Below are 20,513 nucleotides of genomic sequence, written 5' to 3'. Positions count from 1 at the left end.
ACCGTCGCCCTGGTCCTCGGGCACGCTGTCCCATTTCATGCATCACTAGCTGAAATGATTTTGCTTATCTGTCTGCTGACTGTCTCTTCCAGCTCCTACAGCCTTCGGGAGAGCAGGCACCTTGTCCGCTCACCTTCTGCTGAGCACAACCCCATCACCTGGTTCCATATTCCTCAGCCATGACTCTCAGGGAGTAGCGGGAGGGAAGCTGAAGCTGCTTGCTGGAGAAACGCCAGCAGGTTGGGCCCTGACACAGCAAGGGACGGGGGAGGGTCGGGGGAGGGAGAGGACAGGCAGATGTACTTCTGCCCCTTGAGGACTGGGCAGGGTGAGGGTTCCTACTGGAGATCACAGCAGTGGAGGCCCGTTACTGAGGATTCCAACGTGTGGGGGTCTTCCCACGGGGACCTCAGAACGCCAAGGTAACGCCCCCGGGAGAGGGGCATCCTGGCTTGGCTCCTTGGCGGGGGCAGACTGTAGGGCTCGCGCGCTGCTGGAGGCCCAGCAAACAGCACAGAGGCATCCAAGGCCCGGAGCTCTGGATCCTGACAGGCATTTAGGGGTGTGGGCAGTGGGGCAGGAGAGAATTAACCTCCCGGTCTCTAAGCATGCTGGGGGTGGCTGCTCTGGAGACGGCGCTTTGGGGATGCACCCCCTAGGGAGACATGCCCCTTATCTAAGCTGCGTGGTTGCTTTAAAAAAAAATGAGCTGCTGGCATGTTTTGGGGCTGAACGTTCCAGTCTTTGCTGGCAGGAGAACACAAGGCCACAGAATGCAGTGATGAGAAATAAAGGACCCAGTGACTCAATGCATCTGTGACAGGTTTATTGTGGAGCGCTGCATGGGCCTGCCAACACAGACGTGACATTTAAAAGCCTTGCACATTCCGTTTGCTCTGTTGGCCTCCCCACCGCCAGCCGTGTGAAACACAGGGCAGCTTCTCCCCATCCGCCAAGAGTCTGCTGACGAGGCTGTGGCCGAAAGTCCGGAGAGCCACTGCACGTCTAGGGAGCAGGGTGAGGTGTTGGAAAAAGCTGCTTGCTTCCACACAGGTGGGCCTCCTGCTAACAGACAAAGGGAGCCCTGATTTGTGCACAAATGAACAAGACGTCTGAAAGTTTTAAGGAAAGCTGTCCAATCTTTTCTCTCTGAGATCCCCAATCTGCAAAAGCACGTTTTCTGAAAAGTCTTAAAATGCACACAACCCAATGTGCTGAGTTCAATGCAAGAAAGCAGGAAGCCAGTTAAATGGATTCTGTGATGCTCACTGACCAGGCACAAATGCCTTTTCTCTCCAGCAACAATAACAACAGAGCTAATATCTATTGGGGGCTTACTATCTCCTAGGTGTTATTATTATCTCTCCATATGTAAATGAGGAAACTGAAGCCCAAAGGTTAAGTAACTTGCCCACAATTACACTAGTAAGTGGCAGGGCTGGGATTTGAACCCTTGCTCTGAACCGCCATCTTGTATTGCTTCCTAGCCTCTTTAATGGCCCAGGATACAGTTATGATGATCCATACCCCTTTCCCTACTATCTGCCTATAGGGAAAAAAAATGTTCCAAAATTTTAAAAGAAATGGTGTCAAATATTACACTGAATTCGTAGATTAGCTGTGTTATCATATATAGCACGACGTATTTTTGGCAAAGGCCAGGAATGAAAACTGAGAAGCTACAGCAACACATGTTCTTAGGCTGGCACAGAGTAAGGGCATCTCCGCCAAGCCTGTGTCATTGGAAGATTCGCCCGCGGTCGGGTGAGAAAGGACTTAAGGCTGAGGAGGCTAGCTGTGTCTTGAGCTTGTGTGTTGAGAAGGTACAGCAATGTGATGGAATCCTCACTAACAGCTCCAGACTCCCACCGCAACCCCAGCAGTAAGAGGACCACACGGAGGAAGAGGAACCCGTTCTCCATCTTTCCACAGACGCAGTCACTGATTACATGGAGGTGGGCAGCTCTGAGGCCCTGGCATAGATGGGGCTGTCCTTAAACAGTAGGATGTGGAAGAGGACCAGCCCGGGAGTCTGGGAGCTGCCTTCGAGAATGTCACTGTAGCTCCCAGACCCTCAGCATTCTCAGCTACAAAGTGCAGGGCTGGTGCTCAGTTCTCCAAGTTCTCAACTTCATCCACTAATCCTCACAGAGCATCTCTGCACATCCCCCCCCCGCCCCCCCCGCCCCGACCATTGACCTTTCCCCACTTTCCTGACGGGGCCTGGAGTGCAATCAGGTGGATCAGTGTGCACGACTACGTGACAGGGACCAAGAGGGGAAGGGACAGCATGGCACATGTAAGGGGAGTCAAGTTGTTCAATACTCTGACACAGCTTCCTTGATGAAAAATGGCAGATCAAAAGTGACTTTCCCTCTCCTGGGCCAGTGAGGAGAAACCGCATCAAGAGGAGGACCTGTCCAACTTTAAGAAGCATGATGGGCTGAGTCAAGGGAAGGGACACTTCCTCTTTTGAGGCTTGCAACATCACCCTGACACTACGGGCCAAGCAGATGTGGAAAAAGCAGCTGTCAGCCTCCGCCAGAATCTATGAGTGATTTTTATCTGCTTGCTGACCTCACTATTCAACCCATTGTCACCAAGCTACAAAACAGGCGTTTAAGTCACCTGTCAATCACTGTCTCTCTGCCTGTCCTGTCTGTCTGTCTCTCTCTCACACAGACACACCCAGCCTGCTGACAACATAAAACAGTAATATGGTAGCTTCTATGAGGCAGTATGCATAACAGGAAGTTGCACTGATGCACGAGAATTTTATAGCTGATTCTCATTTTTCACAAACAAAACCTTAAATTTTTGTGACTCAAGTTATACCACTTAAAAATGCCCAGAGACTTTTCAATTTAAAGAATAAAACCTTTCTGAGAGGCAATGGAAAGCTCGGATATGGAATAACTACACACAGGAAACATTCTGGGAGTCTGGTTTCTATGGGTGGCGTTTTCTTAAAGCAAAGGCCCAAGAGAACTCTGGCTGAAGTGAAATATTCATATAAGGCCATCGTGATCTTTGATTTTATTATGCTTCCCTATCCTGCCAGATCCAAAATATCAGACATTTTGAAGAAGGGGCTATTTTTCCATGCATTTTTGGGATCTCTGGCATTCAGTGTAGTTTCCATAAACATTCTCTTGAGTATTTTTGGAACCAAAAAGAATGAATAGGATTAACTTATAACTTTGCTGGAAGGAAAAATGAATATTCACTTTCTCTCAGAGAGGATTTTTGATTTGCCAGGAAGCAGGACCGACGGTAATTTGTTAGGGCCGTTCCCAACAGAGACCTGGGTGGGTGCTTTCCCCATGCTGGAAGGGACATGTGGCCCAGATGAAGGAGGCAGCGCCCTGGCATCCTTGGTCCTTGGCCTCCTTCACGGACCAAATGAGTGAGAGCCTCCAGGAGCAGCCCCTTCCAAGGAGACTGTTGCTTTGGGAAGCTGACATCTAACGGGAAAAGGACCTGCAGCGACATCTTGGTTTCCCCTCTGAGGGTGAGGCAGTGTGAACCAAGAACTGGAACTCGGTTCTTTCTCCGTTTTCATCATTCAACCCGCCCATTCAACAGGCATTTTTGAGCACCAAACCTATGACGTGCCAGGCCATGACACAGTGTATTATGTTGACCCACATGAAATTGCAGTAGGAAATAAGAATATTGGCAATTTCATATGGTTAAACCTACTATTTTGAGGGTTTTCCTAAACTAGTGTTACTAGCTTTTTCTTCATATCAAAGAAGGTGGAGAGAACCCAGGCACCATTTGCCATGGGAGTCTGGGCCTGCCTGGCTCCCTCCCAGAAACAGGGTGGATACCAGTCTCCATCCTACAGGTAATGGTGCAATACTTGGTAATTTTATAGAGGAATGAACCCTTGCTTTAGATCAGCTTCTCCCAGACACCCTCCTAGGCAGGGGCCGTCTGGGGCTTGGGCCACATGGCCCCGCTCCTTTCCTTCAGCCCTCTAGGGCCTGCTCTGCCTAGAATTTGAATTAGAGAAGCAATTCAAAACTGCAAAAGGAAGGCGATCTCATTTGTATTTTTCTCGTCCATATGCCACTGGAACAGAAGTGTACCCAAAGTTCAGCTGCAAATATATTCTCATAGACAAATCAATATCAATTATGAAATTAAAAGATTTAATGACCAGTTAATTTTATTTAACAAATACCTCACCCTCCCATACCCCCCCAAATCTGTCATCTTTAAACTCTGGGCCAAAGGAGATACCCAGTGTCCCTTCACTAATTTAATGAAGAGTAAGATGCTTTCTCTCCCTTTTATTCAACTTTTTGTTAACCAGATTCTCTGATAACATGACCAACTTAGTTTAATATAGTAGCAAATTGCAAAGAGTATGAGGAATAACCAAAAAGAGTAAGATCAAGTGTAAATATGAAACCAAGGTTCTAGCACACTTTTTATGCTGCAGATATATGTTATGCACTTATTAAATGATTAAGTTTACTCAACATAGTTACCAGAACAACCTCAGCGGCCACCAACAGGGCAGCCTTTTCGGCCACAAGCAACCAGGTGAACACTAACCACAGTGGCCGGTGGGGTGAGACCAGGGTTTCTCAACCTTGGTACTGGTGACATCTGGGGCCAGATCTTTCTTTGTTGTGGGGGACTGTCCTATGCATTGTAGGATGTTGAGCGGCATCCCTGTCCTCTACCTGCTAGATGCCAGGCGCCTTCCCCCTGGTTGAGAAGCACTGGGTCAGATGGACACTCCACAGTCAAACGCAAACTGAACGATCTGTGAGGGGAAAGAGCAATTTCCTGGGGACACAGCCTGCGTCAGCTTCACAAACGCAGAAGCAAGCCTCGAGGAATGGTCTAGAGAGCGGGTAGTATAGAAAGAGAGCTTATATAGAGTTTATAGAGGATTACCCACCTTGACAACTGTATCCCTTCTAGCCAGACTCCAGGCTGGAGAAACACTGGCTTATACAGGTGAAGGGGTCCTGCCAAGAGATGGGACTTGCTGCCTTGGTTGTTGCTCCACAGTGGGTGGGTTGGGGTACAGGGACACAGATCTCTCCACCCACCTCCAGGCCTTTGCATGCCACCTCTGCCTAGGATAGCCACTTCTCTTCCCAGCTTCATCTGGCTCCTACTTATCCTTCAGGTCTCAGCTGAAATATCACTTTCTCCTGGAAGGGTCCTTGGACCCTCTCCCTGGGGTCGCCCTCCCCGACCCCATCTGCTCTGATGTCCTGCTCAGTAAGGCCTGGCAGCCATACTTCCCCGAGCACAGAACTTATTACCTGATCACACACACACCACTTTTATTTATACAGACGGCAGTAGTTTGGATTTCTGCTTATTCCTCCCATTAGATCTTGAACTCCATGAGGACAGGGACCCTATCTCTACTCAGTGAGCAGCACACTCTCCCCAGAACCCAGAGGGCTGTCCACCCCTGGTGGATCTCTCCTCTAAAATATCTGCTGAGTTGACAAAGGAAATCACTTTTCCATTGAATGGCAGGGGAGGACCCATAAGCAAAGTTCATGAACAGAGTCAAACATGTGGTCATCGTGGCAAACAGTTTCATCAACGTGTACACTGGTTTATTTCTGCAAAGGCAACGAGCCTGGAGTGTGCAAGGCAGAAACGGATGGTGAACAACAGTATGGAAGATGTGAAAGTTTCCACCTTTACCCACATATTTTTTGGATGTTCAACAGACCCTTATTATGATACATCTTTCAGACAAATGTTTTGTACCCCAAGTCAAGTCACACACCTGTTAATGTATCAATAACATACTCCAAAGGCCCAGTGAGATAGGTAACCACTGAGCTGGGTGGCAGTTCTATTCTTCAAAACCAGTATTATAAGGGGCAACTGTTTTCATGTTGATCAGGGAGGGGTGGGGAACAAGGTAAGAGGGAGGGCCATTCAAAGAAGACTCAGTGAGGATCTCATGATGTCTGTATTTCAAAGAACACACGTCACCATGGACACGGGGGCAGCAGCCCACCTGCAGACATCTCGTCTGTTCACCTCCCCATCGCCACTGCCAGGTTCCAACATCAAGAACACAGAGACATTTCCGTCTAACTTTTATATGAAGAATTTAATTATCTATACACGGAACTAATTCAAAAGGTTGTATTACAGTTGTTAAAGCGCAGGTTTATATATTTATATATTTTACATTCATATCCATGAAAATACTGAAGCGCAAGTGAACGAGGAGGAGCGGTCCTCGTTCTCTGCGCCATGTGAGTGGAGAAGGCCCTCGACACAACCGCCAGCACAGTCTCCGCGGGGAGAGACGTCCACACAGAAGGTAACTACGGGTTAAAAGTCATTAGTAGGACTGCTGGGTTGTGCTCGAGGCTTCCCTCACCCTTTCTTCTGTGCTGTCGGCAACGGGCATTTTTATTGAGAGCTTCCAACTAGTGTTTAAAAGACAAACATGGCTTCAGCTACAACACGTCTAACACGTAAACGGACCACGAGCTCCATTTCATATTAATCTGTAGAAATTCCACAGTCTAGTTAAAAAATGTAAACATCGGAAATTAATTGCAGGGAGACTTCTATACATTCTTTCTTGTCAAGAAAATTAACTTGTTCAAAATACGTCATTCCATGAAAAGTCACTGGAATAGGTCTTCACGTCACAGAGACTAAGAGATGTCAGAGATTGTTGATTAGAACAATCTCAGTGGTGTCGTCTAGGGATTTGTGGCATGAGAACACGCGAAATTAAAAACCCAGAACAGAAAACACCAACTCAACTAGATAAATCTGAGACCAAGTGAAAACACAGGGGCTTTCTCATGTGGCTACAAGGTCACTGTGCAAAATAAAATTAATGCAATATGATTAGAGCATCATACAAGGGTAGAGCTTTTGCCATGGAGAGAACGAATTTCTTATGTACAGGATGTGTTAATACATGCTCAACAAGGTACATCTGATACACACACAAGCACAAAACACCTTCTCTTTAATCGGGCTCATTCTACACATCTTTAAAACAGATATACCGAACGCCTCTGTACTTCTATAGTAGGGAGAAACCCAAACTACACAATTCAGTTGGTAACACTGGACAAAATGAAAAAATACATCAAGTCTCAGATTTATGGACATTTGGAACATTTTTTAATAGCACATGCAGCATTCCTTGATAGTGGGTCTTTTTGCAAAACCAAAAATAGCAAAGAAGTAATTTTTTTTTTATTAAAAGGCTAAAATATATATTTAAAAATAATTTTAAAACTATTGAAAGCACCTGTGCAAAGGTGGGGGGAAGTCAATTTGAGTCACTAGGAAAGCCACAAAAGGACCCACTACCCTGTGTATTTTTGTAATTTTTGCTTCTATCTCTGTAAGTCATAACTCGACATTGCCATCACATGCAACTAAGGTCAATGAGGTAAACTGCTCTGCAGTGAGTTCTTCTACTCAGAAGGCAGTAGGTGATCATGCTGGAAGTCACATGATCAAGGCTGCATCTCCCATCATCCCTCTGGGCAGTGATATGGGATAGTGGGTCTCTTTGAGGACTTTCAAGCCTGAGGGGGGGATGGACAACATATGATTCCTAGAAAAAGGAGGAAAACAACACATAAGCAAAACAAAACAATGAGCAAAATTCAAGCTAGGAAAATGAGTCAGGCATGTAAACAGCATGGTGCCAAAATGATTAAAAAAAAAGAAAAGGAGAAAGGGGGAGGGGAGGGAGGGGTCATGCTACACAAGGAATGAAAAAAAAAAACAAAAACAAAAAAACAACCCCACGAGATAAAGTCTTCCATTACAGAAGGTCTTCAAAGAGACTGTTGCAAACGCAGCAATGGTCTAGCTTTAAGTTCTGCAAACGAAGCTCGGCAGAATCAGAGCAATGCTGCATGTTTACCGGGAGATACCAGAGAGGAGAGGCAATGGAGCCACCAGGGCACTTACATTGCTGGCTTGGGTCCATGTCTGTGGTCAGCTTCACATAATTGGATGGGAAGAGCCCCACTTGTCCGTTGACTTCTCCTTTCCACCAGTCGGGGTCCTCCTTGTTGAGGACGTTGATGATCTGGCCCTTGTTGAAGGCCAGCTCGTCATCGTTCTGGGCGGTGTAATCGTACATCCCGATCACCTGGCACACTGCGGGAGACAGGGCCGGGTGAGCAGCCGCACGTGGGCGCAGCCTGCGCAACGGGCAACGGGGGGGCATTAGCTATTCTCATGTATTATGTTTGTCCTTTCCGAAGAGGATCAAATGAAGCAGAGGTGCTCTGATGGGTTTTGTGTAGTGTGGGCAACAGAGAAAGATGAAAGATTAAAAACCAAGACGACAGGAAAAATTCCACACTAAGTCTTTGGTTTTCATAATATCTTCCTCTTTTTCATGTTTACTTGTCAGCAGAAAATTTACAATGCTAATTGAATGCTTCCATGGAATCACTTCCATCTGAGTGCAGGGGAACTCCTATAAAATGCTGACTCTGGAAGACTGGCCCAACTGCACAGGACAGCTGTGTATCATGGGGATGTTACTACAGTTCTTGTTTTTTTTTTAAGGGGGAAGGGTAATTACCACCTAACCTCTGAAAACTCCAAATCTTAGTGAAAATTAAAATCAGTTTTTTTATTCTGCTGTATCTTTGCATCTCAAGGTTTTATCTCAAAGAAAGAAATTTCCAGATTCAATTTTTTCCAATTTCCAAAATTCAGAATTTTCCAGTTCAATTTTTCTTTTCTCATTTTTCCCTCAAATCTATAGGAGGTTAAACTGTTTTCATTTCATGGCATTTCTATACTTCATACAAGTCTGCATAGTTAGGATGTACCCCCAATTAATCTTTCCTAACCAACCTATATAAAGGTTTAGGTTTTTCAAATTCTCCAGGTAATTCAATCACTTCAGCAAATTATTTCTGTAGGTTTCAACCAACCTGATGAAGGGGACACTTCCAGGCCTCCTCATAAGAGAGGAGACCTAGCTGGCACCACACCCCTCTGCCCACATGAGGCCACGGCTCAAGCAAAGAGGCCCAGCTGAGGTCGGGAATCAAGTCACAAAGTTTGCCGATCCTTTCATTTCTCGCAAAGGCTGCCAAGTTTTAATCTTATTTCACTGGGGACGTATAGCACAGACATTTAACGACAAGGTACTGGAATGAAAATTCTGCATTTTCCACAAATGCCACCCAAAAATTGGTGGCTTAAAGACCTAAAGAAAACACTCTGCTCCCTTAACCCTACCCATCTCAAAGACTCCTGAAGCATCTAATTTGGTCTCTTTAATCAGAAAATAGCCAACCAGCTCAGCTGCAGGGCCCTCTGTGCTTTTTCTGTCCTTTAGGAGGGTGCGTGCAACATCCTGCCCGTTAAGCGAAGCCCCTCTGTTCACAGGAAATGTCACAGGGGAGTTATTTTAGTCTTCAGTGAGCAGCACATTATAACCAACAGACCCCCGTGGCCTCCAGCTCAATCTCCTGACCTAGTTAGACCCCAGCCATTTATTTTTAGGAGTCCCTTTTTGTCCCCTCACCCCCTGGCCCAAATCCCCATTTAAACAGCTGGAAAGAAATCAAGAGAAAAATCTAGCTTTAAGGCCACAGCATTCATGACTCCTTTACGAAGAGAGTCCCAACAAGGGCTCTGTTGTGCCCAGCGCGGCAAAGCTGCCGAGATATTTGGTCCTTTTGAAAGACATATTCCATATCACATTAGCTGGGCATCAGCCCCACCAAGTACAAGCAGTGCTTACAGCAGATGCGAAAGGCAATCTCAGATACTTCATGAGAACGCTGAGTGGAAAGATCCACACGGCACGCAGACCATTTTCCACGCAGAGACTGCAAACTGCTTACCTGCGGTGAACGCCGTCGGCTTATGTGGCTCTGTTGGAGTGATTTTGCTTGTCCCAGGGCTTAACAGTTTTACATAATTAGCAGGGAACCAGCCTATCTGGCGCTTTTTCCCACGTGCCTAATAAGAAAAAATTACGTCAGAATGTTTAAAACGTTTGTATTCTTTCATGATACAGTCTGCTTTGTAACAGAGCGCTTACACAAAGTTTACACCTAACTGAAAAACAAATGGCATTCACAGTGAAATCAGTGGATTCCTACGTTACAAAATGACAAGACTGTAGCTAAAACTCAAATTGTGGTAGTCGTTGGTGAGCAAGGCCTGAAACGTCTTTGCATGGGCTGGAGGTATGGGTCACAATTCAGAGTAGAATGCAGTGCATATAGGACAGAAAACTCTGCACATGTGACGTTAGCTCTCAGCTGTTAATATCAAGCAATGCAGAGATTATGGTTAATGCCAACATTATATATGGATTTTAGGAATAATAATAATAACAGCAGTCAACACTAATTGGTGCTTTTTATGAGCCAGGCCGATACTAAGCACCTGATCTGCACAACTCCAGACGAACACTACTGTCACTATTTCCATTTCCCAGAGAAAGAAAATGAGGCTCAGAAAAGTGACAGTCCCAAGGTTACAGGCGAGTTAATGACAAGCCAAGATTCACACCCCGGTCTGCGCTTTCTCTGTGCATAATAGACAACCGTGGACACAAGGCAATGTACACGCAACAGGTATAGAACACAGGGAGTCTAGATGTGGCACTGTTTTCAAAGGCCACCAGGCCTACGTGATGGCCACAGCCACACTCTTCACTGCCATTCCCTTCTCCTTCACTTGAATCTAGTTCAACACAAGATCCATTTACGGAGCGTTCACATACAGGTGCTGTTGGAAAGGGATAGGACACGGAGGAACTTAGAAAGCTGGTGAGCCAAGCCTTACAGTCAGGACACACGTGTATGAGATGGCAAAGACTAGGCAGCGATCATGAGAAGTCACAACGACCCTTCTGCATACCAGCAGGACCAGAGGACTCAAAACAACCTACACATGTGCACGTGCATGCACACGTGTTCACACACACACACACAATATCTCTAGAAGCAAGGCTCTCATAAAAACAGTTTCCCCTTGAGGACGGGGTGGGAGGAAGAAATTTGAATCCTCTTTTGTAACTTTTGAATTTTAAACCATGTGAATATATTACCTATTCCAAAAATAAGGAAATAAAATTAAGAGAAAAGGAAACTTTGGCCATTTTTCCTCTGCCTTCCCACCTGCCAATTTATCAAGAGGAATACTTCTGGGTTACTTTTAGAATGCAGATCAAATTTCACTTTCCCTGTGGTCCGACAGACTTCATGCCCTTGGCTCAAGGACTGACACTCTTATTTTTGCAGTGAATCCGCTGATGATGGAAGCCACTCATTTACAAGTCCCCACATGCATGTCTATCTAGTTTACTGCCATACAGCTCACATGACTCCACTATTCTCCGCACCCCTGCAGTTTCACAAGGGTGGAAAACAGAGCTCACGGGCAGTTTCTTCATTTGTGTATCCCACCACGAGAGAAACTCTGGCTCAAGCACCAGCAGCCCTCCGGGTATGGCAATTCACCCACTCCATTGTGGATTGCAAGAACCATTCAAAACTCTTTTTTGAGCAAGGTACTAGGAGTGTGAGGATGAAAAACCCTGGTTGCTGCCTTCAAGGAGTTGATAACCTACATGCAGAAATAAGAAATATGCATGGAAAGCTAAGTAATCACATTAGCATCAATATTAAATACCCAGAGTGGTGCAGGCATCGTGGCCACCATAGTTCAGGGGAAGGAGATGTCACTTCTGGTGGGATGGTCACAGAAAGCTTCCAGAAGAAGTGGGATTTGGCCAGCTCTTGAGGAACGGGGCAGAGGCAGGACCACCACTTGGGGAGACGTGATGAGCAAAGGGAGTGAGGCATGAGAGGCTGCGGTGTTGACTGCTTTCAAGAGAGCAGATCACCAAACGAGGCTGGAGTGGAGAAGTCGCCGATGAGTGGTCAGACTGCTAAGATGCATGGCTGAAGAGGGAAGGGGGGCACCCGAGGGAAACCTTTGCCAGCAGGCTGAGGAGGAAGGGAGGGGTCACTCAAGTCTTTAGAACAGGAGAGGGATGTGTGGCTCAGAAGGCCAATCAGGGGACAACAGCACGACTCTACACAGGGAATGCAACCCACTGCTCTGAAGAAGGCTTCTCCTCACCCAGCGAAGGAGCAGACACATTAAAAAGAGTGGATCCTGGGACTCCGAAGGTCAATTCCTGCGCCAGTAAACTGTATCTGGTCAGCCCTGCTGGACAGTGTTTCATGGCTGCCCAGCAGCGAACCCCTCAGGGGAAGTTTTATCTTTGGCTACACTCCAGGCTGTGCCTTCCATTCTGGCCACGACACATTTCTTTAGTCCACCGGCTCACTCTTCACTCTTTCGGCCCTATTTTTTTAATTAGCTGCCCTATATGCACAGAAAGGTACCATTCCCTTTTCCTAGGCTCACCTCAATATACATCTTCCCCTGCCTGACCAAGGTCCGCCTCGACACAACGGTGACCTGAGGACGCGCACACGCACATGCACATGCGCAGGAGCTGAAAATGTTGTGAGACATTTATGGTACATCACACCTTATAATGCCACTGATGGAAAGGTCCACTTCTATAAGACCACGACACTGAAGGAGACTCGACACAGGTGTCGTCCGTCATCATGAATTCTCACTATCCCAACGCTCACTCTCTGAACTCAGGAACCAAACAGATTTGGACAAAACTGCAGAAGAATCCTTAGCTCTCCAACTCTGCTGCGGGCTGGTTGAAGCTTACACCACCAAGAGATTCAGATAACGTGATATCTCTCACTCTCCAAACGCAGGTTTTAGGCAGTGTGGGGTTATTTCTACTTTGCAATGAAATTTGAGATTCTGCATATTCAAATTTGGACAGAGAATTTTAAACAAACGGAAAAGACACTAACTTGCAGCTCTCCTTCCCACCATCCACCTGGGTTCTTTTTTCGGATCAAAATCAGCTGACCAGGGGCCAGGGTAAGCTGCTCTGGACCGGTGGCAGTGTAGGAGGCAATAACCTGGGCGATCTCTGAAAGACAAGACCAAACATCGTGGTGCACTGTTACAGTCAGGAGAAGGAAAGTCTAGGGAGACACAGCCACCCCCCAGGCTCACAGATGACCATCGTCAAAGCCCATGTACTGGGCTGGTTCTCTAAAGGCTCAATTATCCCCGGGTCCATGACCTACAACGCAAATGCAGCGTTCGAGGGCTTCAGTGATCTTTTGGCTCTGCCCAGCCTGCTCCAGGACTCCATCATCATCTCTCAGAACGCACCAACTTCCCACCCTGAACCCCCGCCCCCCAATTCCCACACCTTCTGTCCCGGCCCCTCCCACAATTCCCGTGAACACCCTGAGGCCGACAGCTGGGCCTCATTCGCCTCCACCCCGCCCACTGCCCCCACACAGTGCTTAGCACACAGTACACTGGAGGACGGTTAGTGAAGAAAGGACCTCAAGGGAAGCTTTTCCACCTGCCAAGTACAGTAAAAGAGAAATTCTGTTTTCTTCAGAAACCATCGGGAGCGTGGCACTAGCTGATTCGACTGTTGTGCATTTAGACTCTCGCCCCCATCCAAAGACCACTTTCCCTGCGGCTCACATTTTGAGGGTGATCCCTAAGTATCAGGGAGGACTCATGTCAGTGCAAGTTACTTCTTTTTATTTCAAGTTAAAGGAGGAACCTGGAGTTGAGATGGGAATTTTATAGAAAAACAACAGTTCAGCACAGGAAAAAATGTAAAGAGTTCTGTACTTTTCCTGAATGTTAAAAATCTCGTGGGAAAAATTCCAGCACTACCACAGACCAGGCTCTGTAAAGTACACTTCTACTGGCACAGGAGGTCGAGTAGGAAAAGAAATGCTGGTGTGTCAGCAGCGACTGCTTTCTGAACTTCCAGAAGCAACACAGCGCTAACTGTTCTATTCCTCGACGCTCTCTCCCCATCATAATGGTTCTTGAAAGGAGGAAAGAAGGAGTGAGGTGAAGAAAGACAGAAAGGAAGAAAAGAGGTAAAAAGGCCCCAGCCTCTGACAATATTTCCTGCCACTCTAAGAGGCGCATTAGCAACCCCATAGTCCCTGTTCTGCAGTCAGCGGCCGGCCACCTTACTAGGAGCTCTAGGCCGTCATGGTGCAGGCCTGGCCCTGCCAGATGCTTCCGAGAGCTCAGGCGAAGCAAGAAAGAGCCCGATTACATACACCGGGGCACCACTGAGCGCCCTAGCTGGTAAATCTGTAGCTGGGTCCTATTCCTCCCTAACACGCCAAGGACCAGCTCTAGATCCTAAGAGTACTTGGTTTGGAGAAAGTCCAAATTAGTGTCCTATTTGGCCTCAGATGTCCCTGCTCCTCCAAGGACCTGGCAGGCATAGCCAGCAACCTGCCCTGACATTCTTTTCTGTCTTTTGTGTTTCTGAGCAGCTCACTGGCTTCAGTGCAAAGTTCAGCCCGTCTGGACCCTTTGGAATGACAATTCAAAACACAGAATACTCACAGTTCAAACAGAGGTTTGACCGAGGGGTCCAATATCTGAGTCTGACTAACATCCTATGACAACCTGAGAGCCCACTTTTCCCGGCCAGGTAAGGCCCTCTGGAGCTAAGCACCAGACACAGATACAAAGCCCTCACTCAGCATAGCGCTGACTCTTTCCGACCTCTAATTTCCTAAGGATGCGACAACAGAAAAGCTCAAATGACCTAGATGAGGAAGTCATGCCATACCAACCATATTATTTCATGTCTGCTTCTTCTCTCTCATGCTTCTATTTCTAGAACATGCGATTTTGTTTAGATGAACAAAAACACTTTGAATTCAGAGGGATGACTATAATTTTGTACCTTCAATGTGTACCTGAGGAAAACCACCCAATGGCTTCTAAATTAATAGGACCTACACTCTGATGTTTGTTGCTCCTCTCATCTCCTCCACTGTTTATGTTCTGGGACTGAATGTGCTGTCAGGAAAGGCAAAAGGGCTTCCTGAGCCCAACAAGAAGATGGGTGAGTAGAGTGACCCCAAATCCTACAGCTCTGTGCACTACACGTCCCACCATCTTGCTTGAATTATTTCTTCAGGACCCAAGAGGACATTCTGTCTGGTAACGCTCCTATTTCCCCTGTGTGAAGCAACAGCCATAGTTTATACCATGTATACACTATTAATGGATTCCAAGGAAAGGATCTACGCCAACCATTCTTAGGGAAGACCCTTTTGCCTTTTCTTGTAGGCTTCTGGCCCTAATAAAGATTGGGAGCAACTATCAATTACATTCAAAACATGGAAAAATAAGCATCAGGGTTTGTAACTTACCAGGTTTTTTTCCTAAACTCCCTGTTTTCCCAGCAGTTCCAGAGCCCTTAAAACAGAGCAGAAGGTCTCATTTGCATACTGAAGAGTTTTGGTCATGCAACTTAAAAAAACGATTAATGATGACACAAACCCGCTTGAGCCCCTGAAGCCCCCTTTTCATTCTGGGGAAACACAGTAGCACTGATCTCCTGACATTAGGACGGACACCAGGAAAACACATGACAAAGTAAGTACTTTAAAACATGCAGCTTTTACTCTCTTTGGAGAAAAATTAGCCAAGTACATGGCGCTGTTGGACCCAGGGGGCTCAGGTGTGGCACAGGCATGTCGTGTCTCTGGGTTGAATCAAACGGGGGCCACACTAGGAAGACCACTAGTCTAGTCCTAAACACCAACCTCATATTGTATGTTCAAAAGGTTAATTATTAAATATTTCACACATAAAAAGTACAGAGACTCTAACAGACACCCATGAGCCCAATACCAAGACTGAATACATGAAAATATTAATATTTTACATTTGCTTTAGAGCTTTCTTTTTTTAAAAGAACCTAAACAGTACAGTGGCAATTCAAACATCCTTTCCCAGCCCCTTTGCCTCTTTATTCAAAGAGGTAGCCGCTCTCCTGTGCACCCATTCCACCCCAATCCTGCACTGTTTCAACGCTGCTCTACCAACACTGCGTGCACCATCCAGAGAAGCAGACCATACTTTTTTCCAACTAGTAAGTGTTCCAAAGTGCTCTGGGGTTGAATTCCTTCACGGACACTCACGGAATTTTAAACGAGCTGAGTAAGCCAACAGAGACCTTCAGTCAGGACAGGGGCCAGACCGTAATCCGTGGTTACAAAGGGCTTTCTCCTGAATTAATATTCACCCCTGAGTTCCTATCTTTCAGTAAATTAAGTATTCCAATTAAAACATAACAAAAGGCTTAATAAACTAAATGATGTTACTGCAGGAATAAAAATATATAATTTATCTACCAGGAACACAACTTATCATAGTCCCTTTAATTTGGTTATTGAAATTTAATAACCATTTAACAGGGAAGATTGAGTTAAAATTTTTACTGATGTATGCTTTCTGTATTAACAAAGTTATACCATACCAATCTCCCTTGCTATTTTTATAGGCTGTGTATCAAAATAAAGGAATTCCAATGAAACAAGATTCCAAATGCCCAGTTTCTTTCCTAGTACAGGCTATAATACTCCCCCTATATTCCACAAAAAGAACAAAGCAACTGGCACTATCCAATGATAGAGTTCAAGTGGCTTCAATGCCACAGCCGGCACATAAGCTACGACGCACTCAGCAGGCCAGCTTCTGTCCTGGCACTCCTCAAGAACGCAGGAAAAAAGCTACCCCAGGCTACGTGCCCCAGCCCCTCTCATCCAGAGAAGGGAAGCGAGGACAGGACAGCCTCTCCCAGGCCCACAGGGCAATCCTGCTATCTGAGGCTAGGTCTGGTTTTTACGTTTGGCAGGATATTTTCCTTATACTCTAACTCTATGGCCAAGTAGGAGGAAAGAGCTGACTTTCTAGATTTTTCTATTATTATGAAATATAATGGAGCTAAATGTTTGCCCAAGATCTTTAGCCCTGCTAGTTCTTCCGTGGCTCATACTTTAAGACTGTGGTTAAGAAGTCACCTTACAAGTCAGCTTACCTTTAGAAAGTATCACGGTATATATATTTAACTTGCTGACTTCTGAAGTTTTTTATAGAAAACTATAATTTATTAAAATACAATACAAGTAATGGCTTTTGTGTTTTAACTGATCCAAAGGGCAGAGTCACTTTAGAGTTTTTGTGCATGGTAGCAGAAATCAAGTGTTTCCCGCCTCCCGCAAATGCCATCTGTGTGATTCTCATTGGATCCAACTGGCTGGCCTGGAGAAGAGTTTATTCTGGCCCTCCAGGTCTGCAGAGGACAATTCACCGCTGTCTTCCAGGCAGAAGTGCTTTCCACCTGGCTTCTGCCAAATTCTCCCAGGGTAAGCAGACTTAAGCTAATCCCTCCAGGGGAGCTTCAGCAAGCTGCTCTCACGACCACAGCACGGCACGGGAAAACAAAAACAACAATAATGACACTTCCTGGAAAAGTAAACCCAGGCAAAATAAAACTATGCCTGGGAACTGCAGGGAAGAGGAGACGGCCAATGGCAGGACTACTGCAGCCGGCCACCAGGCCTGGCCTGGTGCCCCAAGCAGCTACCGATACTGGGGCCCACCCTCCTACGGCATTCAAATGAGAGAGGGCCAGGTTTGTCCACGTGCTGGCACCTGAGAAAGCGAAGGTAAGTGAATTGGGTGCCTAAGCTTAGAAAAAATTTAAAAAATTTTTTAAAAAGAGCCCATTCTTGTTGGTTTATTTATGTGTGATGGATCTGTTAAATGACTACATTTATACCCCTAAATCCTCCAGCAACCTGAATTTGGCCACTACAAGATCGGCTCCTATACTCTGGTAGGCCCACCTCATCATTTCATTAAACTTGCACTATCTCAAGACCACCCGTTATGCAACTGAATTTTTAGAGCCCCATTTAACAACAATGGGAGCCATTTCCAGTTTATAAGGAGAACAGCATTTAAAATAAATTTAGACCCTGGAGATACTAAGGCCTAGCCCAAAGTGTACCAATCTCTTAGGTCTTGTGTCTTCCTACTGTGTAGGGAAAAATATAAATTTCACAAACTCTCTACTGTCCAATATTCTGGGGCCAGTATCACCAAATTACTTTTGTTTACATGGGCAAAATATTTGTTGTGTATCTTTCTTGAGGTACCCCAAGTCAGTGCCCAAAAAGACCTAATGAAGAACGTTTACTGCAAATCCTAAGGCAGTTACACGCAGGAATAGAGATAAATGCTGAACATTATCCTAGCTGACACACACCCGCCTCACTACAGACAGCCTCCACTTAGCCCCGGGAGTTTGTCTGCATATGGGAAGCGAAGGCTTAGCCTATGGAACCAAATGACAAGTTCAAATATTACAGGTCACACCGTATTTGCTGTCACGTTCCAGAACTTAGCAAAACCCAACAAAGTGTTCCACCGTCAAACATGGTGACTCCCCGCATAGAATCACTGCCCAGAAAGGGAGAGGAAACAGTTAATGTGGGTTTACCTCCGAATCTTTAAGCCTCACATAGTTAGAAGGGAAGACTCCGGCCTTGTCGCCCACTGTTCCTGTCCACCAGTCACCATCTTTCTTGGTAACCAAAATCACATCCCCTTGCTGAAAGGTTAAATCGCCTTGCTCAGAACTCTCGTAAGTGTACATGGCAATAAATTCTGGTGGGGAGAAATATTGAGATACGGAGAGAGCTTGATTGTTTACAGAAATCCCAGACAGCTTTGCAAAAGCAAGTTTATGAATAAGGAAGTTAGGATAAGATCCATTCAAGAGAAAGGCTAGTCACAGATAATATACAGAGGTGCAGGACCCCTGGGTTCAAATTCCCCAATTGCACGTAAAAATTCAGTAACTGCAGACAGGGAGACAATTCCTGTGAAGACCCAGCTACAGGAACAAAAAACGAAGTGTATGTCTACCAACAGTGAGGACTACCCACGAGTGATCTCGACGTAACATCATGATTTCTTTTTAAATGAAAATACATTTTACCTTTACCCTTAACTAACATTTACTGAGTGCCTCTGTCGGGCTGAGCACTGACTGAGAGACATTCGCATGCAGGCACTTGGTGTGCACACCAAGTACCTATCTTTCAGTGTTGAGGATTTCAAGTCACAATTTTAAAAAATCTTTAGATATGGTATATCCTTTATGTAAATTAAATAAGACACATATTTCATTATTCAAGTGCCCAAGTGAAAACTATGTCTTTTTGTGCCATAGACACAGATGGCAGGAAGCTGTTAGAACACAAAATAAAAAAATATACCTTATTTAGTTCAAAATGGGCATCTACTTGTCAATTAAATGCATCAACAGGTGGAGCAGACTGATGATAAAAGTAGTGTCTACTCAATTCCAGAAGAAAATCGAGGCTTTCTGATCAAGTTGAAAGACAAACCACAGCGTCCTACATTTTATTATTCATGGAAGTTAGTCTTAAAGGGTAAGAACTAATGTTATTCACTGTGTTGAAGGTGAAGTGTGGACATCCCAGAGGAAATTTTTCTTTTTAATTATAAGTAGCTGATTTTACTAAGGCTTAGAACCAAGCCACACTCTCAGAAAGACCACTAGACACAAAATTCTTCACATTAGGTACAGGATAAGAGATTTATAGAAGGATGAACGTACGTTTCTTGTTTCCATTTTTTTCTCCATTTTATCCTACTCTTCTGTATATTTTTTAAAAAGCAATACAAAAATCACCAATTACTCAAAAAGTTCATTTTTATGATGGATGATGTATGTTTCTCACTAAAACTTCAGATGATGGTCCTCAGATGCAGAGCCTAATGTTAATTAATAGGCAGAAATTTCGCGTGGAGGAATCCTTTGGCCAATTACAAGAGCCCCTGCAGGGGCCTACTGAAAGCTAAAAGAAATACACAAAAAACAAAACCCCCTAACGCTGTGCTCATGTGGGCAGCTCCACAATGTGGGAGGAGCTCTCCGAGGGCTTCAGCTTCAGCAGTGCGGACCTGCAGGCTGAGGCCAGCAGCGAGTGCTGGGGAGCGTCGGACCCCACGGCAGACACAAGGTCATCCGAACGCGCGAGGGAGAACAGAAGGCTCTCTGTCTTCAGCCCTCCAGCGCTGGTAACATACACCTCCACGGGTGAAACTGGAAAAATGATTTCCCGCACAAGGAACTCAAAGTTTGGCAGCTTTAATAAGGACATTCTTTTTTCCTTAACATATTCCTTTTTCTGATTTCTCAATCTTCTGACCCTTCCCTTTTCATTTTGCTCTGTGACTTGTTCCTTAGTTCATGTTTGGCCACTGAAGATAGGATCCTTGGCAATCAACACTTTTCCCAGCGATTCTTGCACTTAAAAGTCACTTTCTTAAAAATGGATCCAAATTTTGGAGTAACTTTCAAAATGCTTAAGAAACTTCAGGAGCATGAACTCTGGCTGAACTTGACACTGCAGCAGAGGACACCAAGGAGACTGGGAAGGTTGTGGCTGCACTCGCCCTTCCGTGCACACAGGCTTCTGCGAGGCTGCTCAGGACTCAGGACAGCCGGGAGACGGGAGGATGGAGACGCAGGGGCCCCTCACCACCTGGGCCCACTT

General features: G+C 45.7%; 1 protein-coding gene across 15 annotated transcripts in view; it reads right to left on the bottom strand.

Moving 5' to 3' along the window:
- Nucleotides 1–20,513, bottom strand: part of ITSN1 (intersectin 1) — a 213,911-nt gene that overhangs the window by 49,707 nt on the left and 143,691 nt on the right. For 7 of the 15 annotated variants that reach the window (XR_011533735.1, XR_011533734.1, XM_070597188.1 and 4 more), the window contains 5 exons: nucleotides 18,425–18,591; nucleotides 15,285–15,330; nucleotides 12,876–12,997; nucleotides 9,855–9,972; nucleotides 7,951–8,142 (listed from right to left, as the gene is read on the bottom strand). Coding sequence is in view for 13 of the 15 variants with exons in the window: in XM_070597188.1 (XP_070453289.1) it covers nucleotides 7,951–8,142; nucleotides 9,855–9,972; nucleotides 12,876–12,997; nucleotides 15,285–15,330; nucleotides 18,425–18,591 (645 nt within the window). In the remaining 2 variants the exon portion in view is untranslated. Of the gene's footprint in view, nucleotides 1–6,087; nucleotides 7,589–7,950; nucleotides 8,143–9,854; nucleotides 9,973–12,875; nucleotides 12,998–15,284; nucleotides 15,331–18,424; nucleotides 18,592–20,513 lie in introns of those variants that run through there. The other 8 variants (XM_070597197.1, XM_070597195.1, XM_070597196.1 and 5 more) reach the window with 3 other exon arrangements.

Source organism: Equus przewalskii, chromosome 27 (assembly GCF_037783145.1).
Source record: "Equus przewalskii isolate Varuska chromosome 27, EquPr2, whole genome shotgun sequence".
NCBI classification, from domain to species: Eukaryota; Metazoa; Chordata; class Mammalia; order Perissodactyla; family Equidae; genus Equus; species Equus przewalskii.
Note: the sequence above shows the minus strand (reverse complement) of the source record. Positions and strands in the feature narration are given on the sequence as shown.